The sequence below is a fragment of the Thalassophryne amazonica genome, chromosome 15, assembly GCF_902500255.1.
Source record: "Thalassophryne amazonica chromosome 15, fThaAma1.1, whole genome shotgun sequence".
NCBI classification, from domain to species: Eukaryota; Metazoa; Chordata; class Actinopteri; order Batrachoidiformes; family Batrachoididae; genus Thalassophryne; species Thalassophryne amazonica.
Window position 1 is genome coordinate 5,914,092 of NC_047117.1, and position 27,351 is coordinate 5,941,442.

General features: G+C 39.7%; 1 protein-coding gene across 3 annotated transcripts; it reads left to right on the forward strand.

Annotated features, from left to right (window-relative positions):
• Positions 1 to 27,351, forward strand: LOC117527024 (MORN repeat-containing protein 4-like). Of its 3 annotated transcripts, none has more exons than XM_034189162.1 (5): positions 1 to 151; positions 9,205 to 9,276; positions 19,425 to 19,539; positions 20,538 to 20,647; positions 27,053 to 27,351. In XM_034189162.1, the coding sequence occupies exons 2-5, from the start codon at positions 9,210 to 9,212 to the stop codon at positions 27,187 to 27,189; spliced, it is 429 nt and encodes a 142-aa protein (XP_034045053.1). In that variant the 5' UTR covers positions 1 to 151; positions 9,205 to 9,209; the 3' UTR covers positions 27,190 to 27,351. The 3 variants fall into 3 exon arrangements, with proteins under 3 accessions (XP_034045053.1, XP_034045055.1, XP_034045054.1); XM_034189164.1 differs by lacking the exon at positions 27,053 to 27,351 and adding an exon at positions 20,759 to 21,790; XM_034189163.1 differs by having other exon boundaries at positions 8 to 151; positions 9,202 to 9,276.

Genomic DNA, 27,351 nt, shown 5'->3' on the forward strand with positions numbered 1-27,351 from the left:
GGCGTGCGGAATATTTCAACGGCGCTACGCAGCTATGCTAGTCAAGTAGCCGCTAAGGAAGAGGCCAAATAGTCGCTGAGAGGAGCAGAAATCTGCGTTGACTCAGTGATGTAGAGGAAAGCGACTGAGCTGGTTTTAAAGACACTAACAGGTAAACCGTTTATGTTCTTTTTTTTAAAGCCCTTTTCACTGCGTCTTTGGAGGCTGGCAGCGTCATGCCGGCAGGAAGAAAGGCTTTCGGGCGCCGTTACTGTGGCAACATTTGATGTCGGCTCCACGCGCCGCCTCTACCCGATGACTTTTTTTTTAAAAGTTTTTATTTTAGTCACTATTCAGCCTCATAAACGGAATTAAAGGCTTTCCCCTCTTATTTGTCATTCTGTAATCACGATGTCAAACAACAAAGGAGATGGTTCGAAATTATAGAGAAATTACCTTAATGTTCATGTCAAAATTACTTTAATGTTCATGTCAATTTAAAGAGTGAAATGACTGGTAGAGTAACCAAAAAGCTCATTTGATAGTAACTCATTTTAGTTAATTGAGGAAGGAAAAATTCCCAAATGCAAATAGTTAAATATCTCGAAAATCTCAGGGTTTTTTGCACATCAGTGCTTTTTTTTTTTTTAGCAAACACTACATGCAGACATGAACTCGCCAATTTATGCTGTTATCGTATTACTGCTGTGCAGTTACTTAAAAATGTATCAAAGTTGTCAATTGGAGCCTCTAGTCATCTTAATCTTGCTCATGATTAATCATTTGATTAATGGTGCTCCATGTGTGTTCTGGGATATTATTTTAAGCCAGTGGATGTTTTGCCGGATACGACAAACACGCGCCTAGCGCTATTTGACCAGATCTTCTCGCTGATTGGCTAGTTCAAATGACGTCATCGCGGAGTTTATTTCAACATGGTGGTGCCTTCGGCAAAGTTGAACTGGACGATATTTCGCCGTACGCGGCAACCGGCAAAACGGCGGGTTGCGCTGTTTTGCCGGCCGTCTAAATGTATTCACGACGGATGGAACGGAACGGCAGCGGTTGGGCAGAAACTTAAAGGCGATCGGAGTTTAAGATCTCCTTATTTCACATCCATGATAGTAGCTCGATATTGGTGATTTTCATTATTGAAAATTGGCATATTTTACCATTCACTTTTTTCAGGGGTGGAATCATTGAATGTTTTGCAGAAAAAACAGGATAAACACATGAGCCGATATGGACTTCTATATTTTGGTTTTTATTCTGTCTTGGTTTTGCAGGTTTAGAAATCACAAATCTAATAGAGTATTTCTGTTTACCATGGCATTTTAAATGTTTTATCATGTTAGGTACACAAAATTAGGCCACTTAAGGCCAAATAAAAAAAATAAGTTGTTTATCATCCCCGCCCTACACAGAAAATTACCAAGGCTGTAAAAATTATTTCCACCGTGCCCGAAATAATTTCCACCGCGTGGCAAAATGCGCCGGTGGAAATAATTTCGGGCACGGCTATGCCACGTTTTTGACCTTTATGGCACCCAAAATGGCCGGTGGAAATAATTTCGGGCACAGCTATGCCATGTTTTTGAGCTGCTTTTAGCATCCGAGAATCCCTCCCCAAAACGGCCAGTGGAAATAATTTCGGGCATGGCTATGCCACATTTTTGAGCTGCTTTTAGCATCTGAGAATCCCTCCGCCAGTAGGTGATTTTCTGTTCCAATTCAAACAACTTTATGGCACCCAAAACGGCATTAAAGGATGAAAAATTAGCACTGACACTCAATGCCGAGGGTGCAGCCATGTTGAAATAAACTCTGCAATGACGTCATTTGAACTAGCCAATCAGCGAGGAGATCCGGTCAAATAGCGCTAAGTGCATGTTTGCCGTATCCGGCAAAATATCCACGTTGTTATTTTAATGTTCGACATGAATAGGTAAAATGAGTACTCACTCCAGAAGAGTTAAGATATGCATTCCTCCATTAGAAGATGACTTGATAAAGCAATTTTATTAAGCATTTGTAATATACATGTGTTTATATAATGCCTAAATAGATTCTTGTCACTTGATTGGTGGATTATGACACACACATGGCACTAAATATTTATCTCATTGTAAAGACAAATAGTCCATTGTATAATTTCTGTCACTTTTTGTGCAGTTTGCTTCCATTTACCCCCCCCCCCCCCAATATATTTTGCTCCTTTGAGTGACAGCACAAATTTGTTGTAAAAATGTGTCCATGTTATGAGGAAGCTAAATCCAGTACGCTGTAAGCCAAGTAGACACTTCAGTAGTGTCTCTGAGGACATCTTTAGCGGCCATATAAGTGGTGTCAGATGTAGAATTGATCAAGTTCTGGTCGTGCTTATTTGTTGGTTTGAGGAAAATACTTTTTCACCTGTCTAATTTTAAGTAAAGCATCAAATGACAAGGATCTATTTAGGTTCCATATAAAACAAATAATGAATGTTTTCCATTCAGGCAATGGAAAGAATATATGAATTTGTTGAAAGATGGAATGTTCCATTCAATGAGGCAATCTAATGAACATTTATTATTTTTATAATATTGCTTGATGGCGCAGCATGCACCTTCAGGTAAGCTAACAAACTTAAGATAGCATTGGCATGCATGATTAATGGAGTCTGTCAAAGGGAGGAATTTCCGTAGGTAACGCCATAAAACTACTGCATATTCGGATTTAAAATGTTAAAATTCTGATAAAAGGTTGGTAGTCTCCCTTTTAACATAGTAAATGACCATAACATATATCTACAATAGTGTTGTTGCCGGTGCCATTTTCTTTGCTGCTGTGTGTTGGGGCAGCAGCATCAGAGCCAGGGATTCATGTAGAATGAACAAGATCATTAAGAGAGCTGACTCTGCACTTGGTCAAGGGCTGGAGTCGCTGGAGATGGTGGTGGAGAGGAGGACACTGAGGAAGTTGTTGTCCATTATGGATAACGAACAGCACCCTCTCCACCGTACAGTGGTCGGACAGCGGAGCAGCTTCTCACACAGGCTGCTTCAGCTCCGCTGTCGAAGGGATAGATACAGGAAATCTTTCCTGCCACATGCCATCACACTGTATAATAAAAGCTGATCTATCCTTTATCAGTATATTGAGACACCCCATGACATCTGGTGTATACTGCTAATCCAAATATCGGCTCTAATATACTGTTACTGTACATTATTACTGCACATTGTACATTATTATTGCACACTTTGCTGTACATATTATTATTTTTTCTTTATTTCGAATTTAACTTTATCTATTTCTATTTTATTCCTTATTTTATTCTGCTATTAATTGTGGGAACAAGGGTGCACTGTCTAAGTGTAAATGCTGCTAGTGCAAAGAAATTTCCCAGCTTCGGATCAAATCAAATCAATTTTATTTATATAGCGCCAAATCACAACAAACAGTTGCCCCAAGGCACTTTATATTGTAAGGCAAAGCCATACAATAATTACGGAAAAACCCCAACGGTCAAAACGACCCCCTGTGAGCAAGCACTTGGTGACAGTGGGAAGGAAAAACTCCCTTTTAACAGGAAGAAACCTCCAGCAGAACCAGGCTCAGGGAGGGGCAGTCTTCTGCTGGGACTGGTTGGGGCTGAGGGAGAGAACCAGGAAAAAGACATGCTGTGGAGGGGAGCAGAGATCAATCACTAATGATTAAATGCAGAGTGGTGCATACAGAGCAAAAAGAGAAAGAAACACTCAGTGCATCATGGGAACCCCCCAGCAGTCTAAGTCTATAGCAGCATAACTAAGGGATGGTTCAGGGTCACCTGATCCAGCCCTAACTATAAGCTTTAGCAAAAAGGAAAGTTTTAAGCCTAATCTTAAAAGTAGAGAGGGTGTCTGTCTCCCTGATCTGAATTGGGAGCTGGTTCCACAGGAGAGGAGCCTGAAAGCTGAAGGCTCTGCCTCCCATTCTACTCTTAAAAAACCTAGGAACTACAAGTAAGCCTGCAGTCTGAGAGCGAAGCGCTCTATTGGGGTGATATGGTACAATGAGGTCCCTAAGATAACATGGGACCTGATTATTCAAAACCTTATAAGTAAGAAGAAGAATTTTAAATTCTATTCTTGAATTAACAGGAAGCCAATGAAGAGAGGCCAATATGGGTGAAATATGCTCTCTCCTTCTAGTCCCCATCAGTACTCTAGCTGCAGCATTTTGAATTAACTGAAGGCTTTTCAGGGAACTTTTAGGACAACCTGATAATAATGAATTACAATAGTCCAGCCTAGAGGAAATAAATGCATGAATTAGTTTTTCAGCATCACTCTGAGACAATATTGCGCAAATGTAAAAAAGCAGTCCTACATATTTGTTTAATATGCACATTGAATGACATATCCTGATCAAAAATTACTCCAAGATTTCTCACAGTATTACTAGAGGTCAGGGTAATGCCATCCAGAGTAAGGATCTGGTTAGACACCATGTTTCTAAGATTTGTGGGGCCAAGTACAATAACTTCAGTTTTATCTGCGTTTAAAAGCAGGAAATTAGAGGTCATCCATGTCTTTGTCTGTAAGACAATCCTGCAGTTTAGCTAATTGGTGTGTGTCCTCTGGCTTCATGGATAGATAAAGCTGGGTATCATCTGCGTAACAATGAAAATTTAAGCAATGCTGTCTAATAATACTGCCTAAGGGAAGCATGTATAAAGTGAATAAAATTGGTCCTAGCACAGAACCTTGTGGAACCTTAGTCTGTGAAGAAGATTCCCCATTTACATGAACAAATTGTAATCTATTAGATAAATATGATTCAAACCACTGCAGCGCAGTGCCTTTAATACCTATGGCATGCTCTAATCTCTGTAATAAAATTTTATGGTCAACAGTATCAAAAGCAGCACTGAGGTCTAACAGGACGAGCACAGAGATGAGTCCACTGTCTGAGGCCATAAGAAGATCATTTGTAACCTTCACTAATGCTGTTTCTGTACTATGATGAATTCTAAACCCTGACTGAAACTCTTCAAATAGACCATTCCTCTGCAGATGATCAGTTAGCTGTTTTACAACTACCCTTTCAAGAATTTTTGAGAGAAAAGGAAGGTTGGAGATTGGCCTATAATTAGCTAAGATAGCTGGGTCAAGTGATGGCTTTTTAAGTAATGGTTTAATTACTGCCACCTTAAAAGCCTGTGGTACATAGCCAACTAATAAAGATAGATTGATCATATTTAAGATCGAAGCATTAATTAATGGTAGGGCTTCCTTGAGCAGCCTGGTAGGAATGGGGTCTAATAGACATGTTGATGGTTTGGAGGAAGTAACTAATGAAAATAACTCAGACAGAACAATCGGAGAGAAAGAGTCTAACCAAATACCGGCATCACTGAAAGCAGCCAAAGAGAACGATATGTCTTTGGGATGGTTATGAGTAATTTTTTGTCTAATAGTTAAAATTTTATTAGCAAAGAAAGTCATGAAGTCATTACTAGTTAAAGTTAAAGGAATACTCGGCTCAATAGAGCTCTGACGCTTTGTCAGCCTGGCTACAGTGCTGAAAAGAAACCTGGGGTTGTTCCTATTTTCTTCAATTAGTGATGAGTAGTAAGATGTCCTAGCTTTACGGAGGCCTTTTTTATAGAGCAACAGACTCTCTTTCCAGGCTAAGTGAAGATCTTCTAAATTAGTGAGATGCCATTTCCTCTCCAACATACGGGTTATCTGCTTTAAGCTGCGAGTTTGTGAGTTATACCACAGAGTCAGGCACTTCTGATTTAAGGCTCTCTTTTTCAGAGGAGCTACAGCATCCAAAGTTGTCCTCAGTGAAGATATAAAACTATTGACGAGATAATCTATCTCACTCATAGAGTTTAGGTAGCTACTCTGCCCTGTGTTGGTATATGGCATTGGAGAACATAAAGAAGGACTCATATCCTTAAACCTAGTTACAGCGCTTTCTGAAAGACTTCTACTGTAATGAAACTTATTCCCCATTACTGGGTAGTCCATCAGAGTAAATGTAAATGTTATTAAGAAATGATCAGACAGAAGGGGGTTTTCAGGGAATACAGTTAAGTCTTCAATTTCCATACCATAAGTCAGAACAAGATCTAATGTATGATTAAAGTGGTGGGTGGACTCATTTACATTTTGAGCAAAGCCAATCGAGTCTAATAATAGATTAAATGCAGTGTTGAGACTGTCATTCTCAGCATCTGTGTGGATGTTAAAATCGCCCACTATAATTATCTTATCTGAGCTAAGCACTAAGTCAGACAAAAGGTCTGAAAATTCACAGAGAAACTCACAGTAACGACCAGGTGGACGATAGATAACAACAAATAAAACTGGTTTTTGGGACTTCCAATTTGGATGGACAAGACTAAGAGTCAAGCTTTCAAATGAATTAAAGCTCTGTCTGGGTTTTTGATTAATTAATAAGCTGGAGTGGAAGATTGCTTCTAATCCTCCGCCTCGGCCCGTGCTACGAGTGTTCTGGCAGTTAGTGTGACTCGGGGGTGTTGTTGACTCATTTAAACTAACATATTCATCCTGCTGTAACCAGGTTTCTGTAAGGCAGAATAAATCAATATGTTGATCAATTATTATATCAATTACTAACAGGGACTTAGAAGAGAGAGATCTAATGTTTAATAGACCACATTTAACTGTTTTAGTCTGTGGTGCAGTTGAAGGTGCTATATTATTTTTTCTTTTTGAATTTTTATGCTTAAAAATATTTTTACTGGTTATTGGTGGTCTGGGAGCAGGCACCGTCTCTACAGGGATGGGGTAATGAGGGGATGGCAGGGGGAGAGAAGCTGCAGAGAGGTGTGTAAGACTACAACTCTGCTTCCTGGTCCCAACCCTGGATAGTCACGGTTTGGAGGATTTAAGAAAATTGGCCAGATTTCTAGAAATGAGAGCTGCTCCATCCAAAGTGGGATGGATGCCGTCTCTCCTAACAAGACCAGGTTTTCCCCAGAAGCTTTGCCAATTATCTATGAAGTCCACCTCATTGTTTGGACACCACTCAGACAGCCAGCAATTCAAGGAGAACATGCGGCTAAACATGTCACTCCCGGTCCGATTGGGGAGAGGCCCAGAGAAAACTACAGAGTCCGACATTGTTTTTGCAAAGTTACACACTGATTCAATGTTAATTTTAGTGACCTCCGATTGGCGTAACCGGGTGTCATTACTGCCGACGTGAATTACAATCTTACTAAATTTACGCTTAGCCTTAGCCAGCAGTTTCAAATTTCCTTCAGTGTCGCCTGCTCTGGCCCCCGGAAGACAATTGAGTATGGTTGCTGGTGTCGCTAACTTCACATTTCTCAAAACAGAGTCGCCAATAACCAGAGTTTGTTCCTCGGCGGGTGTGTCGCCGAGTGGGGAAAAACAGTTAGAGATGTGAACGGGTTGGCGGTGTACACGGGGCTTCTGTTTAGGACTACGCTTCCTCCTCACAGTCACCCAGTCGGCCTGCTTTCCCGGCTGCTCGGGATCTGCTGGAGGGGAACTAACGGCGGCTAAGCTACCTTGGTCCACACCGACTACAGGGGCCTGGCTAGCTGTAGGATTTTCCAAGGTGCGGAACCGAGTCTCCAATTCGCCCAGCCTGGCCTCCAAAGCTACGAATAAGCTACACTTATTACAAGTACCATTACTGCTAAAGGAGGCCGGGGAATAACTAAACATTTCACACCCAGAGCAGAAAAGTGCGGGAGAGACAGGAGAAGCCGCCATGCTAAACCGGCTAAGAGCTAGTACCTGCGCTAAGCTAGCGGATTCCTAAAAACGCACAAAGTGAATAATGTGTAAATAATTTAGAGGTGATTCAGCAGAGGGAGTGCTTTAGTTAAGGCACGTGAAGATTACACTGTGAAACAAATCGTTATCTAGTTAACTAGATCAATCTAACTGCGCAGATTAAACAGATACAGCAAAACACCGCTGTGCTCCGGAACAGGAAGTGATACAATACCGCAGTGAGAGCCAACCACCAGTAGAGGTCAGGATGAATAAAGTATTTCTATTCTATTCTATTCTATATAATAAATTATTACAACCAAATGGGAAAACAAAACCGTAATTAAACAATGGGTAGCATGTGTAAATGGGGATGATATATTTATTTATTTATTTATTTATTTATTTATTTTTGATACTGCAAATTTCTCATGACAAACTCAGTTACAAAACCACTGAAGTGCTCGCTTTTCCAACACTGCTCATGAGTCTGCATGAAATGGAACAGTCAGTGCTGTGCTGCCAACCTGAGAACACTGACACCTACTGGGCTTTTCAGAAATGTGCATCCAAATAAAATTATTTACATTTTCTTTTAGTCTTGAATTTTTTTTTCTTGTTGATGCTGTTTTGACAAAAGTAAACAGATTCTTGGATAATAATTAGCTCTCATCCACTCTGAAGCAGTCTGTCCCATAAATGCCTTGGTTGTGAAGAAAGTAACAAAACAAACAAACAACCTAAAATAAAAGGTTTCAAAACCACACTCAAAAAAAGGAGAAAAAGCATGCCAATGACTAAGAGTCATGCATTTTAATTACGGTACATATAAAATTTCCATCTATTTGGATGATACTTTTAATATAAAATTGATTAACTTAAAGTGGCATCCATGTGTCAGTCAAGTATAGATGAAATGGTTAGTGTGTTTTAAATACATTATACAATATATTTATCATGAATAAATCCAATTTGTATCACATTTATATGAACCATTTTAACTGATAAACATGCCTTAAATTAAGTTTATTAGTTTAGGTCCAAATGGATGAAAATTTTATCTATTTCTTTTTCTTTCATTGCATAATAGTAAACAGCGTGAAGGTAGCATGATGCGTCCTCTTCCTATTTATATAATTTTGAATTCTTGCAACCTCATTCACTCAGTCATTTTGGAGGTGCCAACATTAAGTAGTCAGGGGTCAGGAAGGATATTAAGCATTGGGCTTCAGACCTGTTCAAAACCCAGCCAGACCTGAAAATCACTAAGGGCCATTGGGCAAGGTCCTCATTCCCCGAGTTGCTCCCAGTGTGTAGTGAGCACCTTGCATGGCAGCACCCTGACATCGGTGTGTGAGTGTGTCTTTGTGAATGTGAGGCATAATTGTAAAGCTCCTTGAGCATCTGATGCAGATGGAAAAGCACTATATAAATACAGTCCATTTACCGTATTGGGACTGTGTTGTTTGTGTGTCAGCAGAACCCATGACCCTGACACGAGGTTCGTTCACCTACTCCAATGGCGAGGAGTATCATGGCGAGTGGAAAGAAGGTAAAACTTATCAATCCTTTATCAGGGGCTGTATTGACGCAACAAAAGTGTTGTTATAAATGGATACATGCCATTTGAATAGGAAATGTTAACTTCTTTTTGTAGGCTGCACTCTGGGGTTTGAGGTGAAACAGCTTGAGCCAAAGGAATATTCAGTTTGGGTACTGGCAAAAAAAAGTTTGGTAATTTTTCTTATTGTTCTGATCCGTTTTTCAGTGCTATTGTTTGTTGGTGTTTCTGTGTGTGTGTTCATGATCTACTGACACCACTGTAAATCTGAATAATCAGCACAGGAGACTGGATTGCATCACCAGTTGGACATCTTCATGGTGGAGTGGAACAAAGAAGGTTTTTTTAAAAAGTAGACATGAAATTTGAGTTAAAGTTTGCTAGAAGGCACATGGGAGACTTGAGCCTAGATTTGATCTGTTTTCTTGTGTGAAAATCTCTCTCTCTTCCTCCCCATGTTCCTATTATCAATATTGGATCAGGCAAATGTCATAACTAATGTATGGCTCAGGACATCTGCTGAACCTCTTGGTGGTGTGTTCTATCCCTCACTTATGGTGTCTTGGTGAAGACATTGAGATGCGTCCAAACACATACCTGTTAGTCTGTAGAGTACTAGCAATTTGGACTAGGTACACCTTGGGTTACTCCAGGAGGTAGTGAAGCATGTGGTCACTGAGAGGAGCATCTGGTCTGTCTTACTTGATCAGTTGCCACTGTGACGTTGGATAACTGGCAGACGAAGAAGGATGGATGGAATTCTGATGATGCACTGTGTGTTAATGTAAAAATACCATATTTAAATAGAATATTTGCTGTAAACATTTTAAATGCTGACATTTTGAAAGAAGGTCAATTATAGAAGCATTATATTAAAGTAACTGGTGTTCAGAAATAAAATATCCACGATTTAATGTGGTTGGTAGCCGATACATTAGCTCCAGTGCTGTCCTCCTCCTTTGGGATCCACACGTATGTACACTCCGGGTGGGATATCTAATCCTGTCACTGTGTTCTGGGTCTGATCGAGGGTCTCCCTCCGTTGGTTATATGCAAATGAAGGCATTCAGTGAGATCTTGGGTTGGTGCCATGAGGGAAATGAACAGTCCTGTAGGGGAGAACACAGAAACAGGCATTGAATACGAGTGTACATAGTTCCATCATAATTGTACTTCCTGTATGTTTTCCCACAAATACTGTGAAAGTGTGAAAATATGTGAATGTGTCATTTTATTGAGACCTATCTTCAGAAAATGTCAAAATTGTTGTCTATCCTGGAATTTAAAATGACAACAAAAAAGATATTAAAAATGAATTATCTTAAAGCTGTACAGTTTTTCAAATTTTACAAAACTAACACAATTTAATTTCTACTGAAATCCAAACATTATAATGACACGGCGTGCATGCTAACATCCATAAGATGTCTTGTAAATCACTTCAGGGGTGTTATCTGGTTACAACAACAGCATTTTTTAGATTTAAAAGTGTATATTTGTCACTAATTGGTGAAACATTTGGTTTTAATTTGGACCAGAAAGCATAAACATTTTTGTATACGTCTATAGAATGAGCACATTTTTTTTTCAAGCACTTTTGTTTTATATAAAAAAAACAGATCTTTTGTGCTGTTATAGTTTAACTGTAAACAATGAGTTGCACTTGCTCATTGTACTTCAGGGTGCTCAGCTGCACACTGGAAGCAATTAAGGATTTATTTATTAATGATTTTTGCGGTCTAGTCACAGGGATTGAACTGATGACCCTTTGGTCACAAGCCTGCTTAAACATATAATCTTTGCAATGTCACTTCCTGACTCCAACCCTCCCCCTTTGTTAAATGAATGTAAGTAAAAATAGCACCTGATTTGTGAAGAAGAGCTCTTACAATTTGGCTACTTTACAGAAGTAGGAAGCTTGTTGGTGATAAATCAAATGTATGGATCAGTTGAGAGATCCAGATCTGACAGATTAAGAGCGTACATGAGACAGGCCTCAGTGTACCTGAAGTAATAAAGATGTAAATATATGCAGCTGTGATGACACAGCATAAAAAAACAGTGTAAACTGATCTGACGTGTTCACACTATTAGACTGTTTGCCGTCAGCAGAGGTACGTGTTTTACTGCAGTGATTCCCAGTCCTGCTCCGGGTGAGTCCCTGCACTCTTTATTTTCATTCTTCCTGCTCGTCCTGCACCTGATTAGTTAATAATTAGCAGGTGGTTAGAGAGAGTCACTGCCTCCCAGGTTTTGATTACCTAAGCACATTATTTTTGAGGCGATGGGTTCAAATGTAGGTGTAACAAAATATGCTGAGCAGTAGGGTTGTCAAAAAACCTCAAATATTAATTAATACTAAAATTAGTGTCAGATTAGATGCACATTTGCAAAAATATTGATACCAACAATGTTGTCTTTGGTGCCTTCAGGTAACACACAAACTCAGCACAGCTGCAGACCGACACACAGCCCCTCCTCAACAATATGCATAAAATTGTTTTGGAAGATTTTTTTTGCACCATCTCAGACAACCTAAAAATTGTCCTTGTTTTTCTTTATTTTATGCTATCTATACAACATACACTGCAATATATATATATATAAATGCACACACTCTCCTCACAGATATGTTAGTGTATTTTTGTTTTGCACTACATCAGACTTGTTTAAAAAAAAAAAAATGCTTCTAAATTTTTTTTTGTCATCCCCGGCCACCCTATGGTATCAAAAATGGTATTGAGTCCATAGTGTTTTCCTGGGTATTGATAATGAGATTGAAATTCCATTGTCGTGACCCCTCCACTGAGTGCTGCTGTAGTGAAACAGTAGCTGGTGACGGTGTTAAAGTTACCTCTAATATTGTTAAAGAATCACCAGTACAGTGTAATTTTAGACTGGCTCAGCAGAAATGTGAGTCACAACAGAGAAAGTTGCTCGTAATTGTGTCTCTCTTAGAAAGATAACATTGCAGCTCAGAGACAAAAAAAAAAAAAAGGTGTTTAAACTAAAGTTGGTATCTCCAGGCAAATCGACACACCAACCATCTGGTGCCAGAGAACCTGCTGAGATAGGAAATCACACTACCTAAACCAGTATTAGCAGCTTGACAGACAACCTTTAAGGCAAGGTTAAACAAAGAACAAAAGTTTGGCATCAATATGGGCGCCACGCTGTGGGGGAAAACATATGCTCGCTACACAGTTAGCAAAACTGTTAAACGGGTTTGGCTGTGATGCTCGAATATGCAAGATGTGTTTATTTATTTTAGCAGACTTCACTGATTGTTGACTGGGAAAAAAATGCATCACTAGATTTCAGTAAAATTTGGTGGAGGGGAGGGCCTTGGGAAAAAGAAGAACCTGTTCCATTTTAATAATTAATTAACATATGCTTCAGTGATTTTCATGTTAACTTGTGCTCCTCCACATCCACTCACTTAAAAACAGATGAACATGCACCTGTAGACTGTATACATATACTGGACAAACCCTCTGTGACATCACTCATAGGTTTTCTGAAGAGAGGGTTTGATGCTTAAATAGGGCGGCTCCAAATGTTACCATATTGACAGTTCCCAACACCGCCGCTACCTCTGGACCAACCCCTCAATGGGGAAAGCGGTAGACCATGGGTAAGACCTGGACAGGATGAATGAAGCCTGAACACACCCCCGTCTCACAGTTATCGATCCAGCCAATCAGTGGACCTAATGTCGCTAAGCTACCTTGTAATTAATGCTAACCTGATGCTAACCAATAAATTAAATAAAAGAAAATTTTAACTCAATGGAAATACTGGTGCACTGACTTATCTGATGGTCTGTAACTGCACAGCAAGCTATATTATCACAGGTATTTGTAATAACATGCTCAGAAAGGACAAACAGGTGACTTGACGGACTCCAGCATCCATCTGTGACTGAAAGGAGCCATGCCCCTAATTATTGAGAACTTTATGGCTTAAAATTGCTTACACTGAAGAATTATTTTAAAAATTCACTTTTTAAATTTCTTTTGTTTTTAATTTGTCAGTAAGATAGTTGAACTAAAGAAAATGCATTCACAACAAAATCAGTTTAAGGACTACATTTGCTGCAGGGGTAATTGGTTTGTTTGTTGTTTAGGTAAAAAAAAAAAATCATCCATTTGGTCCATTTGTTTTCCAGTTCTCACAACATTAATATGTGTCTCTGTTCACAAGAGGAAGATTTACGCATTTATTTATTTTTGTTTTCTCTTGCCATCTGTATAAGTAGTTGTAATTGTATGATTTCTGTATATATTTCTGTTTATATGCATGATTTATTTGGCATAATGTAAAAAAAAAAAACCTGTCCCCTGTTCTCGATCAGATGTAACATTTTCATTGTGCTTTAATTAAAGTTACTTTCTAAGGCGTTTAGTGTTTTCAAACCAGGTAAAAGCATAACCTAATCAGTGGCTGTATGGTGAATGCGGAAAGTATTCACAGCACTTCACTTATTCCACATTTTGTTATGTTACAGCCTTATTCCAAAATGGAGTAAATTAATTTTTTTTCCCTCAATAATGACAACATGAACAAAGCTATTGTGAAGGTATACATGAAATAAATTGAATTCAGTATTGTGAATTTTTTGCATATTTATTAAAAATAATAATAATAAAAAAAACGAAGAAATCACATGAACCTAAGTACTCATACCCTTTGGTCAATACTTTGTTGATGCACCTTTGGCAGCAATTACAGCCTCAAGTCTACTTGAATATGATGCCACAAGCTTAGTGCACCTATCTTTGGGCAGTTTGGTCCATTTTGCGTCGGTGCACAGCCATTTTCAGATCTCTCCAGAGATGTTCAGTCGGATTCAGGTCTAGGCTCGGGCTGGACCACTCAAGGACATTCACAAAGTTGTCCTGGAGCCACACTTTTGATATCTTGGCTGTGTGTTTAGGGTCATTGTCCTGTTGAAAGATGAACATTCGCCTAGGTCTGAGGTCAAGAGCGCTCTGGAACAGGTTTTCATCCAGGATGTCTCTGTACATTGCTGCATTAATCTTCCCTCAATCCTGACTAGTCTCCCAGTTTCTACTGCTGAAAAACATCCCCACAGCATGATGCTCCCACCACCATGCTTCACTGCAGGGATGATGCCTGGATTCCTCCAAACATGACGCCAAAGTGTTCAATTTTTGTTTCATCAGACCAGAGAATTTTCTTTCTGATGGTCTGAGAGTCCTTCTGGTGTCTTTTGGCAAACTCCAGCTGGGCTGCCATGTGCCTTTTATTAAGGAGTAGCTTCCATCTGGCCACTCTACCATACAGGCCTGATTGGTGGATTTTTGTCCTTCTGGAAGGTTCTCCTCTCTCCACAGAGGAATGCTGGATCTCTGACAGAGTGACTGTCAGGTTCTTGGTCACCTCCCTGCCTAAGGTTCTTCGCCCCCGATCACTCAGTTTAACGGGTGGCCAACTCTAGGAAGAGTCCTGGTGCATCTGAACTCCTTCCATTTATGGATGATGGAGGCCACTGTGCTTATTTGGGACCTTCAAAGCAGCAGAAATGTTTCTGTCCCCTTCCCCAGATTTGTGCCTCAAGACAATCCAGTCTCGGAGGTCTACAGACAATTCCTTTGACTTTGTGCTTGGTTTGTGCTCTGACATGCACTGTCAACTGTGGGACCTTATATGTAGGCAGGTGTGTGTCTTCCAAATCATGTTCAGTCAAATGAATTTACCCCAGGTGGACTCCAATTAAGCTGTAGAAACATCTCAAGGCTGATGAGTGGAAACAAGATGCACCTAAGCTCAGTTTTGAGCTTCATGGCAAATGCTGTTTATTACTATTATTATTATTATTATTATTATTATTTAGTAAATTTGCATAAATCTCAAAATTAAAAACAATTCACATTGTCATTATGAGATATTGTGTGTAGAATTCTGAGGGGAAAATTGAATTCCATCCATGAAATAAAGCTGTCGCATAACAAAATGTGGAAAAAGTGAAGGGCTGTGAATACTTCCTGGATGCACTGTAATTACCACTGCTGACTTTGTCGTGCAGTACGTGTGAGATGCGAAGGTGTTGCTATGAACACAATTTGACGCTTCGGTGCATGCAAAGTCAGTGTTTGCACACAAACATGTAGCTACATGTCAGACGCAGGTCTGCAGAGTCACATGAATAATTCAGGCGTGCACTGGCTGGAGACGGGCCCGGGAGCTATCGGGTTACCGGAAGTACATTGGGTTTATCCACCCGGCCAAAGGCACAGCTTTAAGCGTTTTACCGCTGGACTTCGCCTGTGTGGTTGTTTTAACATTGAAGCATTACCACTATTGATTGACATAAAAGCTGGACAAATTCAGCTAAACTGTAATTAGCCAGCGACTGTGACCCGGCAGGAGATTGGAGGGAGGCGTTACAAAGGAGCTGAACAACAGATTAGTCTGTCTGGAGGGATCAAGAGAGGAAATTGCTATCCCTCACTGGTGTCTTCCGCTCATAATCTGTCCCGTCAGTATAACAGGAAAATTGTAGCTTCGTGGCTGTCTGAAAAATAACATTTATATTATTTGTTTCATCATATTCAGAAATGCCACTTCAATTTTAATTTCCCTCAGGCATCGGTAGATTTCTCTGATGTTGATTTTTGTTTTGCTTTGGCCTCTTTGACTCGCCACTGTTTGTTATACTTCAGCATCTGTGCCATGAAATTTGTGCCTCTGGCTCCGACTGGCTTGCCAGGGCTTCAGTGGTTTTCAAACACACATTAATCCTCTGCCAGCTTCCTTTTTTCCCACACCTACACATAACAGGATGGTTCAAAAGCAAAATGCTTTGAAAGTGGAATCCGAAGCACCAGATCTGTTTTCAACTTGGCCAAATCTCTTCTCCAAATCTCTCATGGAAACCCTGCTGAGATTAGGCAGAGCGCATTTTAACCAGCCCTGACAGATGGACTGCCTAATTTACTTTGCCATTATCTGGGAACAAGAGTCCCACGGTCACTCGCCTCACCCGCTCACCTCACTCTTTGCCAACCAGCCTGGCTTCCCCCTGTAAATCCCAAGCCATTGTTTGGGATTTACTCCTGATCTTCCTCGCTCCTCTGCTCCAGTTCCATGCCACTTGGCAAGCTCACAGTAAATCCAGTTTCTTGCTGGAGTTGAGGAATTCCGTTTGTCCGACTGTGCCTCACATCCAGTTATTCTCCTAAATCCTGCTGTGCCTGCTAATAGATCCTGGCAGTGACAAATACACACCTCTTTCCCTCCCTCTCCTCTGACTGCCACCCTTCTGATCTTGGAAATTATTGGGATAATTAGGGGGAATTTAGGTCTCACCTTTCTGGGGACATTTTAAAAGCATAAAAATGACTGTGTGAAGCTCAGGTTTTGTCTGTTAACCATATATATATATATATATATATATATATATATATATATATATATATATATATATACACACACTCAACAAAAAATATAAACGCAACACTTTTGGTTTTGCTCCCATTTTGTATGAGATGAACTCAAAGATCTAAAACTTTTTCCACATATATACGAGGGCTGTCAATAAAGTAACGGTCCTTTTTATTTTTTTCAAAAACTATATGGATTTCATTCATATGTTTTTACGTCAGACATGCTTGAACCCTCGTGCGCATGCGTGAGTTTTTCCACGCCTGTCGGTGACGTCATTCGCCTGTGAGCACTCCTTGTGGGAGGAGTCGTCCAGCCCCTCGTCGGAATTCCTTTGTCTGAGAAGTTGCTGAGAGACTGGCGCTTTGTTTGATCAAAATTTTTTCTAAACCTGTGAGACACATCGAAGTGGACACGGTTCGAAAAATTAAGCTGGTTTTCAGTGAAAATTTTAACGGCTGATGAGAGATTTTGAGGTGATTCTGTCGCTTTAAGGACTTTTCACGGTGCGAGACGTCGCGCAGCGCTCTCAGGCAGCGTCATCAGCCTGTTCAAGCTGAAAACCTCCACATTTCAGGCTCTATTGATCCAGGACGTCGTGAGAGAACAGAGAAGTTTCAGAAGAAGTCGGTTTCAGCATTTTATCCGGATATTCCACTGTTAAAGGAGATTTTTTTAATGAAAGACGTGCGGAAGGGTCCATGCGTCGGGACGCAGCCGCCGCGACGCTCCGCCACAGGAAAAACACCTCTGTTGAAAGCCTTAAGGACAAGTTGGAACATGTCCTGCCTGTTAAACAATTTCTCATATACTCACTCCACTGAAAGCCATCAAAAGCCGCCTGGATTTTACAAATGGTTATCAACACGGAGGTGTTTTTCCTGTGCCGCCGCACCGCGTCGGCTGCGTCCCGACGCGCGGATCCGTCCGCACGTCTTTCATTAAAAAAATCTCCTTTAACAGTGGAATATCCGGATAAAATGCTGAAACCGACTTCTTCTGAAACGTCTCTGTTCTCTCACGACGTCCTGGATCAATAGAGCCTGAAATGTGGAGGTTTTCAGCTTGAACAGGCTGATGACGCCGCCTGAGAGCGCTGCGCGACGTCTCGCACCGTGAAAAGTCCTTAAAGCGACAGAGTCACCTCAAAATCTCTCATCAGCCGTTAAAATTTTCACTGAAAACCAGCTTAATTTTTCGAACCGTGTCCACTTCGATGTGTCTCACAGGTTTAGAAAAAATTTTGATCAAACAACGCGCCAGTCTCTCAGCAACTTCTCAGACAAAGGAATTCCGACGAGGGGCTGGACGACTCCTCCCACAAGGAGTGCTCACAGGTGAATGACGTCACCGACAGGCGTGGAAAAACTCACGCATGCGCACGAGGGTTCAAGCATGTCTGACGTAAAAACATATGAATGAAATCCATATAGTTTTTGAAAAAAATAAAAAGGACCTATACTTTGACAGCCCTCGTGTATATATATATATATATATATATATATATATATATATATATATATACATACATATATATCACACAGCACAATGCCACACATGTCGCAAGATTTGAGGGAGCGTGCAATTGGCATGCTGACAGCAGGAATGTCAACCAGAGCTGTTGCTCGTGTATTGAATGTTCATGTCTCTACCATAAGCCGTCTCCAAAGGCGTTTCAGAGAATTTGGCAGTACATCCAATCAGCCTCACAACCGCAGACCACGTGTAACCACACCAGCCCAGGACCTCCACATCCAGAATGTTCACCTCCAAGATCGTCTGAGACCAGCCACTCGGACAGCTGCTGAAACAATCGGTTTGCATAACCAAAGAATTTCTGCACAAACTGTCAGAAACCGTCTCAGGGAAGCTCATCTGCATGCTCGTCGTCCTCATCCGGGTCTCGACCTGACTCCAGTTCGTCGTTGTAACCGACTTGAGTGGGCAAATGCTCACATTCGCTGGCGTTTGGCACGTTGGAGAGGTTCTCTTCACAGATGATGCGAAGGAGATGTGTTGCACTGCATGAGGCAAATGGTGGTCACACCAGATACTGACTGGTATCCCCCCCAATAAAACAAAACTGCACCTTTCAGAGTGGCCTTTTATTGTGGGCAGTCTAAGGCACACCTGTGCACTAATCATGGTGTCTAATCAGCATCTTGGTATGGCACACCTGTGAGGTGGGATGGATTATCTCAGCAAAGGAGAAGTGCTCACTATCACAGATTTCGACTGGTTTGTGAACAATATTTGAGGGAAATGGTGATATTGTGTATGTGGAAAAATTTTTAGATCTTTGAGTTCATCTCATACAAAATGGGAGCAAAACCAAAAGTGTTGCGTTTGTATTTTTGTTGAGTGTGTGTGTGTGTGTGTGTGTGTGTATATATATATATATATATATATATATATATATATATATATATATATATATATGTATATATATGTATATATATATATATATATATATATATATATATATATATATATGTATGTATATATATGTATATATATATGTATATGTATATATATATGTATATGTATATGTGTGTGTTTCCTGTCAGGAACAAGTGAAGACTTGACACTTTTTGTTCATAAATTGCTTTAAACAGCCCATTGATTATCATTAAAGGTGAATTGATTTAACCAGTTGATTTAATATAATTGATTATAACTGTGATTTAAGTTGAACAGATTTGTTGATTTGTTGTATGTGTTTGCTGTTGCAGGTCTGCGTCACGGTCTTGGTCAGCTGACCTTCAGCGACGGAACGTACCACACCGGACAGTTTGAGAACGGCCTCTTCAAAGGCTGTGGCGTGCTGGTCTTCCCTGATGGCTCCAGGTATCTGCTGCAATTCATGTTGATTTACATGACCTTTGACCCATTTGGTAGTTGATTCATTATTTAAAAAACATTTGACAGAAAATCATCATTTGTTCTTCATTTAGAATGTTAGAAGTGTATTTCTGTCCATTAGTTAGACAGAGGCAGTAGCTTTTTTTTTTAATGCATTGACATTTTAAAAAAAATTGTAAAATAAATACTTCTAATGGAATAATACTTTAATGCAAGTTTACTGGTAACATTTAAAGTTATGATTTACTTTTGGTAACTAAAGGATAATTGACTAATTTGAAAGTAATCACTTGACTAATCACAAAAAATTGATTGATTGATTGATTAACTGAAAAAAATAATCAGTAGATTAACTGACTAATAAAAATGTTAGTTGCAGCCATATTTGAACCATCCCTGGAAATGTCAACTATGTAGCATTATTGTTCAAACATAATGATGTGGGTCTTTGCAGGTTTTTTATCTTTTTTTTTTTTTTTTTTTTTTTGTTTCCATGTCTCAGAAACTAAAGAAGCTTAACACCAAAGATTTTACACACATTTTGTTGGTTAGAATTACATTATTTACATGAAGTATGAAGTAAGATTTCAAGGTGGTCAATCAAAAGACTTCTGTCAAATTGACACAAAAAGACCCCTGCCTCACCACTGGAGAGCCCGCAGAGCACTTGAAACTCAACTAAATCAGAACTGAAAGGAGACTAAGAACTGAACCTGCATGCTGGAGACAATCCTCAGTGCTGCCTAGTTTACAGTTGTTTTTATTACCTCATTAACATGTAAATTGGTTTATGTAGTTATGGCAACCCTCCCCATACTTGGGCTACTCATGGCAGATTTATTTGAGGGGTTCTGTCTACTGAGAAAAGTGCTTTGAGTAGACCCAAGGACGTCACACGCACAGTCTCATGACTGATGCTGCTGCTCTGTGTTAATATCCGTATCAGCGGTATAAGCCCCGATTTTACGTGTGTGCTTCTTTAGGTATGAAGGTGAATTTGTGCAGGGGAAATTCCAAGGTGTTGGTGTCTTTACTCGCTTTGATGGAATGAAGTTTGAGGGGGAGTTCAGAAGTGGCTGTGTGGATGGCTACGGTAAGAATTTCACTTTTTATCTCATTTTCTTCAAAAAGGTACAACCACTGTTGGCTCACGCAAATCACAGTGAAATATTTTCTCAAATGGCTACTTTTGGATATTCCACAGATCTCATCATCAAGAGTCGTCTAAGAAAAACTTCCTTTCAAAGAAATAATCCCCGAGATAATAATTCAGAATAAAGCCTGTTTCATACCAGTGCAGCTGTTGAACCAGTGTTTCAGGTTGTTGTAACTAACTGCCGGTTCACAATTCACAAAGTGAATTTAGCTGCCAGTTCACCCATTGGTCTACTATGCAAATATCACTTGAGCCACGTTGAGGTACAAGTTAAGAATGGAACTGTTATTTGAGCCAGGGATGTAGTATGGAAAAAATGGTTTGAGCCATCGCCATCCAAATTGTTGGAGCTACATTCACCCAGTGGCCTAGTTGGCAAATATCACTTAAACCACCTTGAGCCAGAAGTCAAGAATGGAACCAGAGACTTGAGCTAGAGTTGTAATATGGAAAAACTGATTGAGCCATCTCCAACCAAATTGTTGGTGCTACCTTTACTCAGTGGTTTTGTTGGCAAATATCACTTGAGACAAGGATTTAGGATGGAAAAATCGCTTGAAACAACTTCATCTAAATCTTTTGAGCAACCTTCAGTGCTCAATTAGCAATGGTCCAATTAGCAAATATCACTTGAGCCACCTTGAAACCAGGGATGCAGTAGACAAGGGTCTAGAATGTAAATATCACTTGACTCACTTTGAGACAGGGGTCGAGAATAGGGAAAAATAATTTGAGCCACCTTGAAACAATGGTCTAGGTAGCAAATTCATGGCTACTTTGAGCCATGAATTTTTCTATCCTACATCCGTGACTCAAGGTGGTTCAAGTGATAATTGCATAGTAGACCACTGGGTGAAGGTAGCTCAAGGGAACGGGCAGCTAAGTTCATGTTTTGAATTGCAAACTGGCAGCTTGCTTCACCAGTCTGGTGCTTCTGGTTTTCTGTTTGCATTATGTACAAACAATCCTAAGCCAAGAAGGTTCTTTTTCAAAAGTATATCTGATGCAGACTTCCCACATTTTCCACCCTAGTGTGTGTGTGTGTGTGTGTGTGTGTGTGTGTGTGTGTGTGTGTGTGTGTGTGTGTGTGTGTGTGTGTGTGTGTGTGTGTGTGGGGAGATCAGTAACAGAATGTTTCCATGAATTATCATGAATCCCAATGTTACGTTGTCACCAGTTATTCTTTAGCTTCTGTCCTTCCCTTTACCATTTAGTCACTAGTTGATACTGCTGGCATCGGTTTTCTCTTCTTTTTGTTGTGTTGCCAGGTGTCTTTAGTAGTTTATTGTATTAAATAGTAAAATGTGTTAATTGTCTCCTTCCCCTCAGAGTTTCTGGAGGCAGTCAGCACATTTTATTCAAAGACTGCTGGGTGGAGAAATAACATGTCAGTGTGACAACAAGTATAAAAATAGAGATTTTACATGATCTTGTTTTCACTTGCTTAAGATCCTGAAATCAGCCCACGGAGCTGTTTATTGCTGTTCTCAGTTTTTAGTTAACCTTGTTCCTGTTGGCCCATTTCAGTGTCATTGAGTTTTTTCAGTCCTTGAATAGGAAACATGTTCTCACCAGATTTTGTCGTTGTTTCCTAAATAACACAGAAAGTGTAATTTGGGCACTGCTCTGTGGCTACTCGCTGCTTCTAATAGGTAGGTTCTGTCTAGTGATTAGAATGAATTAATGAAATTTATTTTGAGCAAAGGAAAAATAAAATAATTATAATAAGAATGCACAAGAACAGTATGTCAACTAAGAAAACAATAGTCGAAAAGGAGTAGGAAGAAGTAAGCTCTAGTAAACTCTCCCCCTTCCTCACTATTCATATGTTAAAATAAATGAAAAATCAGTTACATCACCATGTAAATCCAAGGTATTTACCCACCCAGTGCTGAAAAATGAATAATAAACAAAAATACATAGTTAAATAAAGCGAACAGTCAAAAAAATTTTTGTATCCATACATAACCTTATTAAAGTGTTCCTTCTGTACATTTTTTTTTTAGTGCTCCGTATTAGTGCTTCTCTGTATTTCTTCATCCAACCCGTTCCACAAATCCACCCCACAAACTCTCTCTCTCTCAATATTTTCTATTTTGATTTGCACTTCTTCATCTATACCACCTTTCCAACTAACATAAATTTTGTTTTGTCAAAATCTAAAGACAATTTATTTTAACAAACCACTTTTTAAATTTTTTCAGTTCTGTTGTGATATTTCTCAAAAGAAGCTGTACATTTTCCCCTGAGCAAGTTTTGGACACTCTACATATGTCATTTATGAACAGAAGGAATAGTTTTGGACCCAGAACTGATCCCTGAGGTACACCACAGGTGATATTCAAACATGATGATTTATATTCACCTATGGTAAATGGACTGCATTTATATAGCGCTTTTCCATCTGCATCAGATGCTCAAAGCGCTTTACAATTATGCCTCACATTTACCCCGATGTTACCCCTCACTACACACTGGGAGCAATAGGGGATTAAAGGCCTTGCCCAAGGGCCCTTAGTGATTTTCCAGTCAGGCGGGGATTTGAACCCGTGATCTTCTGGACTCGAGCCCAACACCTTAACCACTAGACCATCACCTCCCCTATCTGAACTAATTGGTACCTGTTGGCTTTTCAACCAGTTTAGTACATTTCCCCTGCTGCCATACTTTTCCATTTTTTTGGTTAATATATTGTAGTTAATGGTGTCAAATGCTTTTTTTTTTTATCTATGAAGATTCCCACTGAGTATATTTTCTTTTCTATGCTGTTCATGATTTCCTTGATGAGTCCAATCAGAGGAAGTGAAGTTGAATGGGTTTAATGTAAGGAATATTTCCCGATAGTGATAAATGTTGTATAACTACAGCCATGTCTTTCCTGTTGTTCACACTTTTGTGCTAAGCTGCTTGTTTTCTATGCATATAAATCCGAGGAATGCCACTAGTGAGTTTACAAAACAGAGTGTTTGCTGTCATGTCATATTTGGAAAACCAGCTACTCCAGAACAAAAACTGACAATTAGCTCAAAGATCTTCATCCAGACTTCACAAAAATTCTAGTTTTGTGTCTTTATAAGGTTGGAGCAGAAAGTAATGTGTTTGGAAAGGACAGACACAAATCATTTAGGACATTCATTTGGATGATTTGTCTTCTTGATTATCTTCTATATAGTTGATGTTACATTTTATTTAATATTTACACATTTATTCATCAGGCCTAGAATCCATCTGTGACAAATGCCTCGTGGTGGTTCTTGGCCCACCGTGGCAAAGCTTTATGAATTCCTTATCCTTCTGTTTTTATTTTATTTTTAAATTTTCTTCAGCTATCATCCAATATCAAGTGTAAGAGCCTGAATAGTTGATGATTCTTCTACAAAAAAGAAAGACAAAACTTTGATCATTGCTCTTTTTTAAAGACTTTTTTAATGAAGGAAGCCAGTAAACACACAAATTATATAAATATGATGCATCGTCACATATTTAATATGTGGGATTTCATACATGGGGAGGTATATTTTGAGTTTGTAACAACCTAAGAAACAAACCCATAACCAAGTCAATGATATCGTTGGTAACGTGGGGTGATTTCTTGTTATTGTTGTGTATTTATTTATTTATTTTGCTTTCAGGCTAAAAATCTTTTTCAGAAATGCTGCACTTGGGACAATTCTTGAAAAAAAACAAAAAAAAAAACAAAAAGGTCTCCTTGGTGCGAACAAATTCCCAGTAACAAAATCTCTTCTGATGTTTGTCATATTATTTGGATCATTCTTGGAGTATTGGGACCTTTACAAGGTTGATGTAGAAACTGTATTTCTGAAAAATAAATAAATAAATAAATAAACATCTACCTTAAATAAGCGCCAGGCATTATGTGCATTAAAAGGATTCCATTTGGTCGAGTCACACTTTTTTTGCTAAAGATGCCTTGACCTGCTGTGTTCCCAGCTGGATGCTGCACTTTGTGCGCTGGATGCTGTTTGTCTGTTGAAAACACCTCTAATCACTTCTGGAATCACAGTGGACCGTTTCATCTACAGGGTTTTTTTTTCCTCTCTCTGTTGTGCACTTCATGAGGTGGAGAACACATTTGGAACAGCCTAAAAGGTCATTATTTGTAATATTTATATTGTAAGGACTTGGTAAAACAGTTGCATGTCCATTCCTTCTTATGAGCAGCTGTAAAAGTATGTTTATGTTAGCTTTAACATCTCGTTAGAATCGTTCAGGTGATGCACCCTGATGCGGTATGCTGATGCAATCACTCACACTCACACGCAATGTTTAATTGTTTGCACAATGTTCACATGAAGTTCACATAATTCATGCGTGACAGAGATTTTGAACATTTCAAAATTTTCTTTGCGCACAAGCAAGAAGCTGCGCACAGTTTACAACGGTTTGCGACAAATTTACTCTCCTGCACAGCAGAGTGCATGGAGGTGCGTAGATCAAAGTCGTGCAATTGTCAAGGCAGCTTAAGTCCACTGCAGAGTGGTACCTTAAAATCCTAAAGCCTGATTTATGCTTCTACAACTCCGTAACTCTGTGGCCATGCAATGACGGTGACGTGCGTGTGACCCTTTTAAAGTTCTCCATTGCATTTGTGGGTGTCTTAATGCAACTTACCGCAGGAACAGTGGCTTTTCTGGATCAATTTGTCCCAAGCTCCACTTCTTTATACAATCATCAACTTCCAAACTAACGGTACTGTACATGCACTTTCCCTCCTTGAATTACAGGTCATTTGAGTGTAGTTTTTAGACTCCATGTTGTAAAGTTGGTCATATTTGCAGACTTTTCTACCAAAACGTTCCTCTATTTGATCCATGATAGAAATGTAATTGGCGTGCACACTCCAAAAATTTTTTAAATATGACGGGACAGGAAGGAGTGAAACCAGAAAAGAGACCAATCACAGCCCTTCCAGTCTCAGTTATTTCAACCGGGCTACGTAGAGGGTTCGCAAGGACGCAGAGCGCTCTGATCTAAAGCGGTTGTTTTTGGTTCACCACATCCAAGGATATGAGTGTGAAACCTAACACCATATTACAGCGCAGGCAGCAATCAGCATTTTGTTAATAATTTCCAGCCTTGAATAAAGGCCTGCCTTGTTTAGGCGCCAGGGCCAGTACACGGTTTGAAAAAAATTAACGCCTGGCTTTTAATCAAGGAAATAGGGTACCCACTTTCCTAGAATTGGTTAGTCAGTACTGAACTTCATTTTATACCTCTGTTGCGACTGGGCATGCCCAGACTGCTCTGTCCCGTACATGAGAGGGGATTTTAATGGAAATACATTGCAATGGGATGGGACATTTTGTCCGATGTGAGCGAAAGTCTGTTATGCAAAATCTGGTATACACGGTGTTAATAACATGGAAGACCATACAAAAGCACAGGGACTTTTGCTTTTGTCTGGTGAGTGCGAATATCCAGTTTATACGATGATGGTTTAGGCAAGTTTTACCGTAGTACACTTATTCCAGAGTGTGGTCTTTCAGTTTGAGAGCATGATTATTAAATTACTTTGTTCTCTAAGGCAAAGACCATTTTTCTCATTCAGTGCTTCTTCTTTACGGAGGATGACATCCAGCTTAGTGGTGTGTTACTGCCACCTTCTGCGCTGAAGTGTGGCTCAAAGTACTTCATTCACTATACAGGAGCAGTCACGTGTAGATGATGTTATCTTATGGCCATAGATGATAATGCTTATTTTTTTTTCATATGGATAAGTTGCTTTGGAATGTAAGTCACAGGACCACCTAAACTAGTGGGAAAGTAAACCTCAACTTATAGTCCAGAAAACACGGTACTTTAGTTCTTAAAGACATTGGAGTCAGATTGATGGCATTCAATTTCTTGCATGCTTCTCTTCAAAATATGCATTTTGCAACAACATTAAAGCCTGTAGCCTAAAATACACTGATGTGTATGCATCCTACAAAATTTAAAATAAATGGTATCCGTTTCTGTGCCTTTTGGTTTCAACAAAAAGAAACTGCTCTTTGCCACGCCCCCTCTGTTTTCAGAGAAGAATTGTCTGTATCACTTCTACCGAGTAAGTGGGTGTGTCACACAATGTACCCGAAGTACAAAAACAAAAAGTTTCATGCCCAAATTTTTTTCTAGCAGGGAAATTTCTACATGCATGGTCCTAGAATTGTGAGACATTGGGGATCTTTAACATGAAAGCCTAGCTATATTTAACTGGTAAAGGCCAATTAAAAATAGATGTTTGACTCGTATGATGGGCTGTATTCCGGTTTGTGCATGCAATCTTATCTCTTGTCTGCTTTGATGAAATTTATTTTATTACGCGGCCTTTGTCCGGTCCAGGACTGCTGACATTTGCGGACGGAAGTCGTCACGAGGGTCGCTTTGAGTCAAACCAGCCATTGCGGAGGGAGAGCAGCCAGGGAGCTGTGCAGAAGGCACAGGCAGCCGCTGCCAGGGCCCACGCTCAGGCAGTGTGACCAGACGAGATCTCCCCCCGTGCCCTAAAATCAGGATCGTTCCACTTCCTCCAGTCATTGCGCTCTTGGGTTGGGCTGCTGCTTTTATTCTTTCAAGATAATTACATTTTTCTACAGTTTCCTTATCGCTGGCATTGTGATCACTGTGTCGCAGTATGAGTT

Coding starts and splice junctions, on each gene's coding strand:
- LOC117527024 (XM_034189162.1), top strand. CDS start 9,210: ATGACCCTGACACGAGGTTCGTTCACCTACTCCAATGGCGAGGAGTAT. Junction 9,277..19,424: donor TCATGGCGAGTGGAAAGAAG/GTAAAACTTATC, acceptor TTGCTGTTGCAG/GTCTGCGTCACGGTCTTGGT. Junction 19,540..20,537: donor GTCTTCCCTGATGGCTCCAG/GTATCTGCTGCA, acceptor GTGCTTCTTTAG/GTATGAAGGTGAATTTGTGC.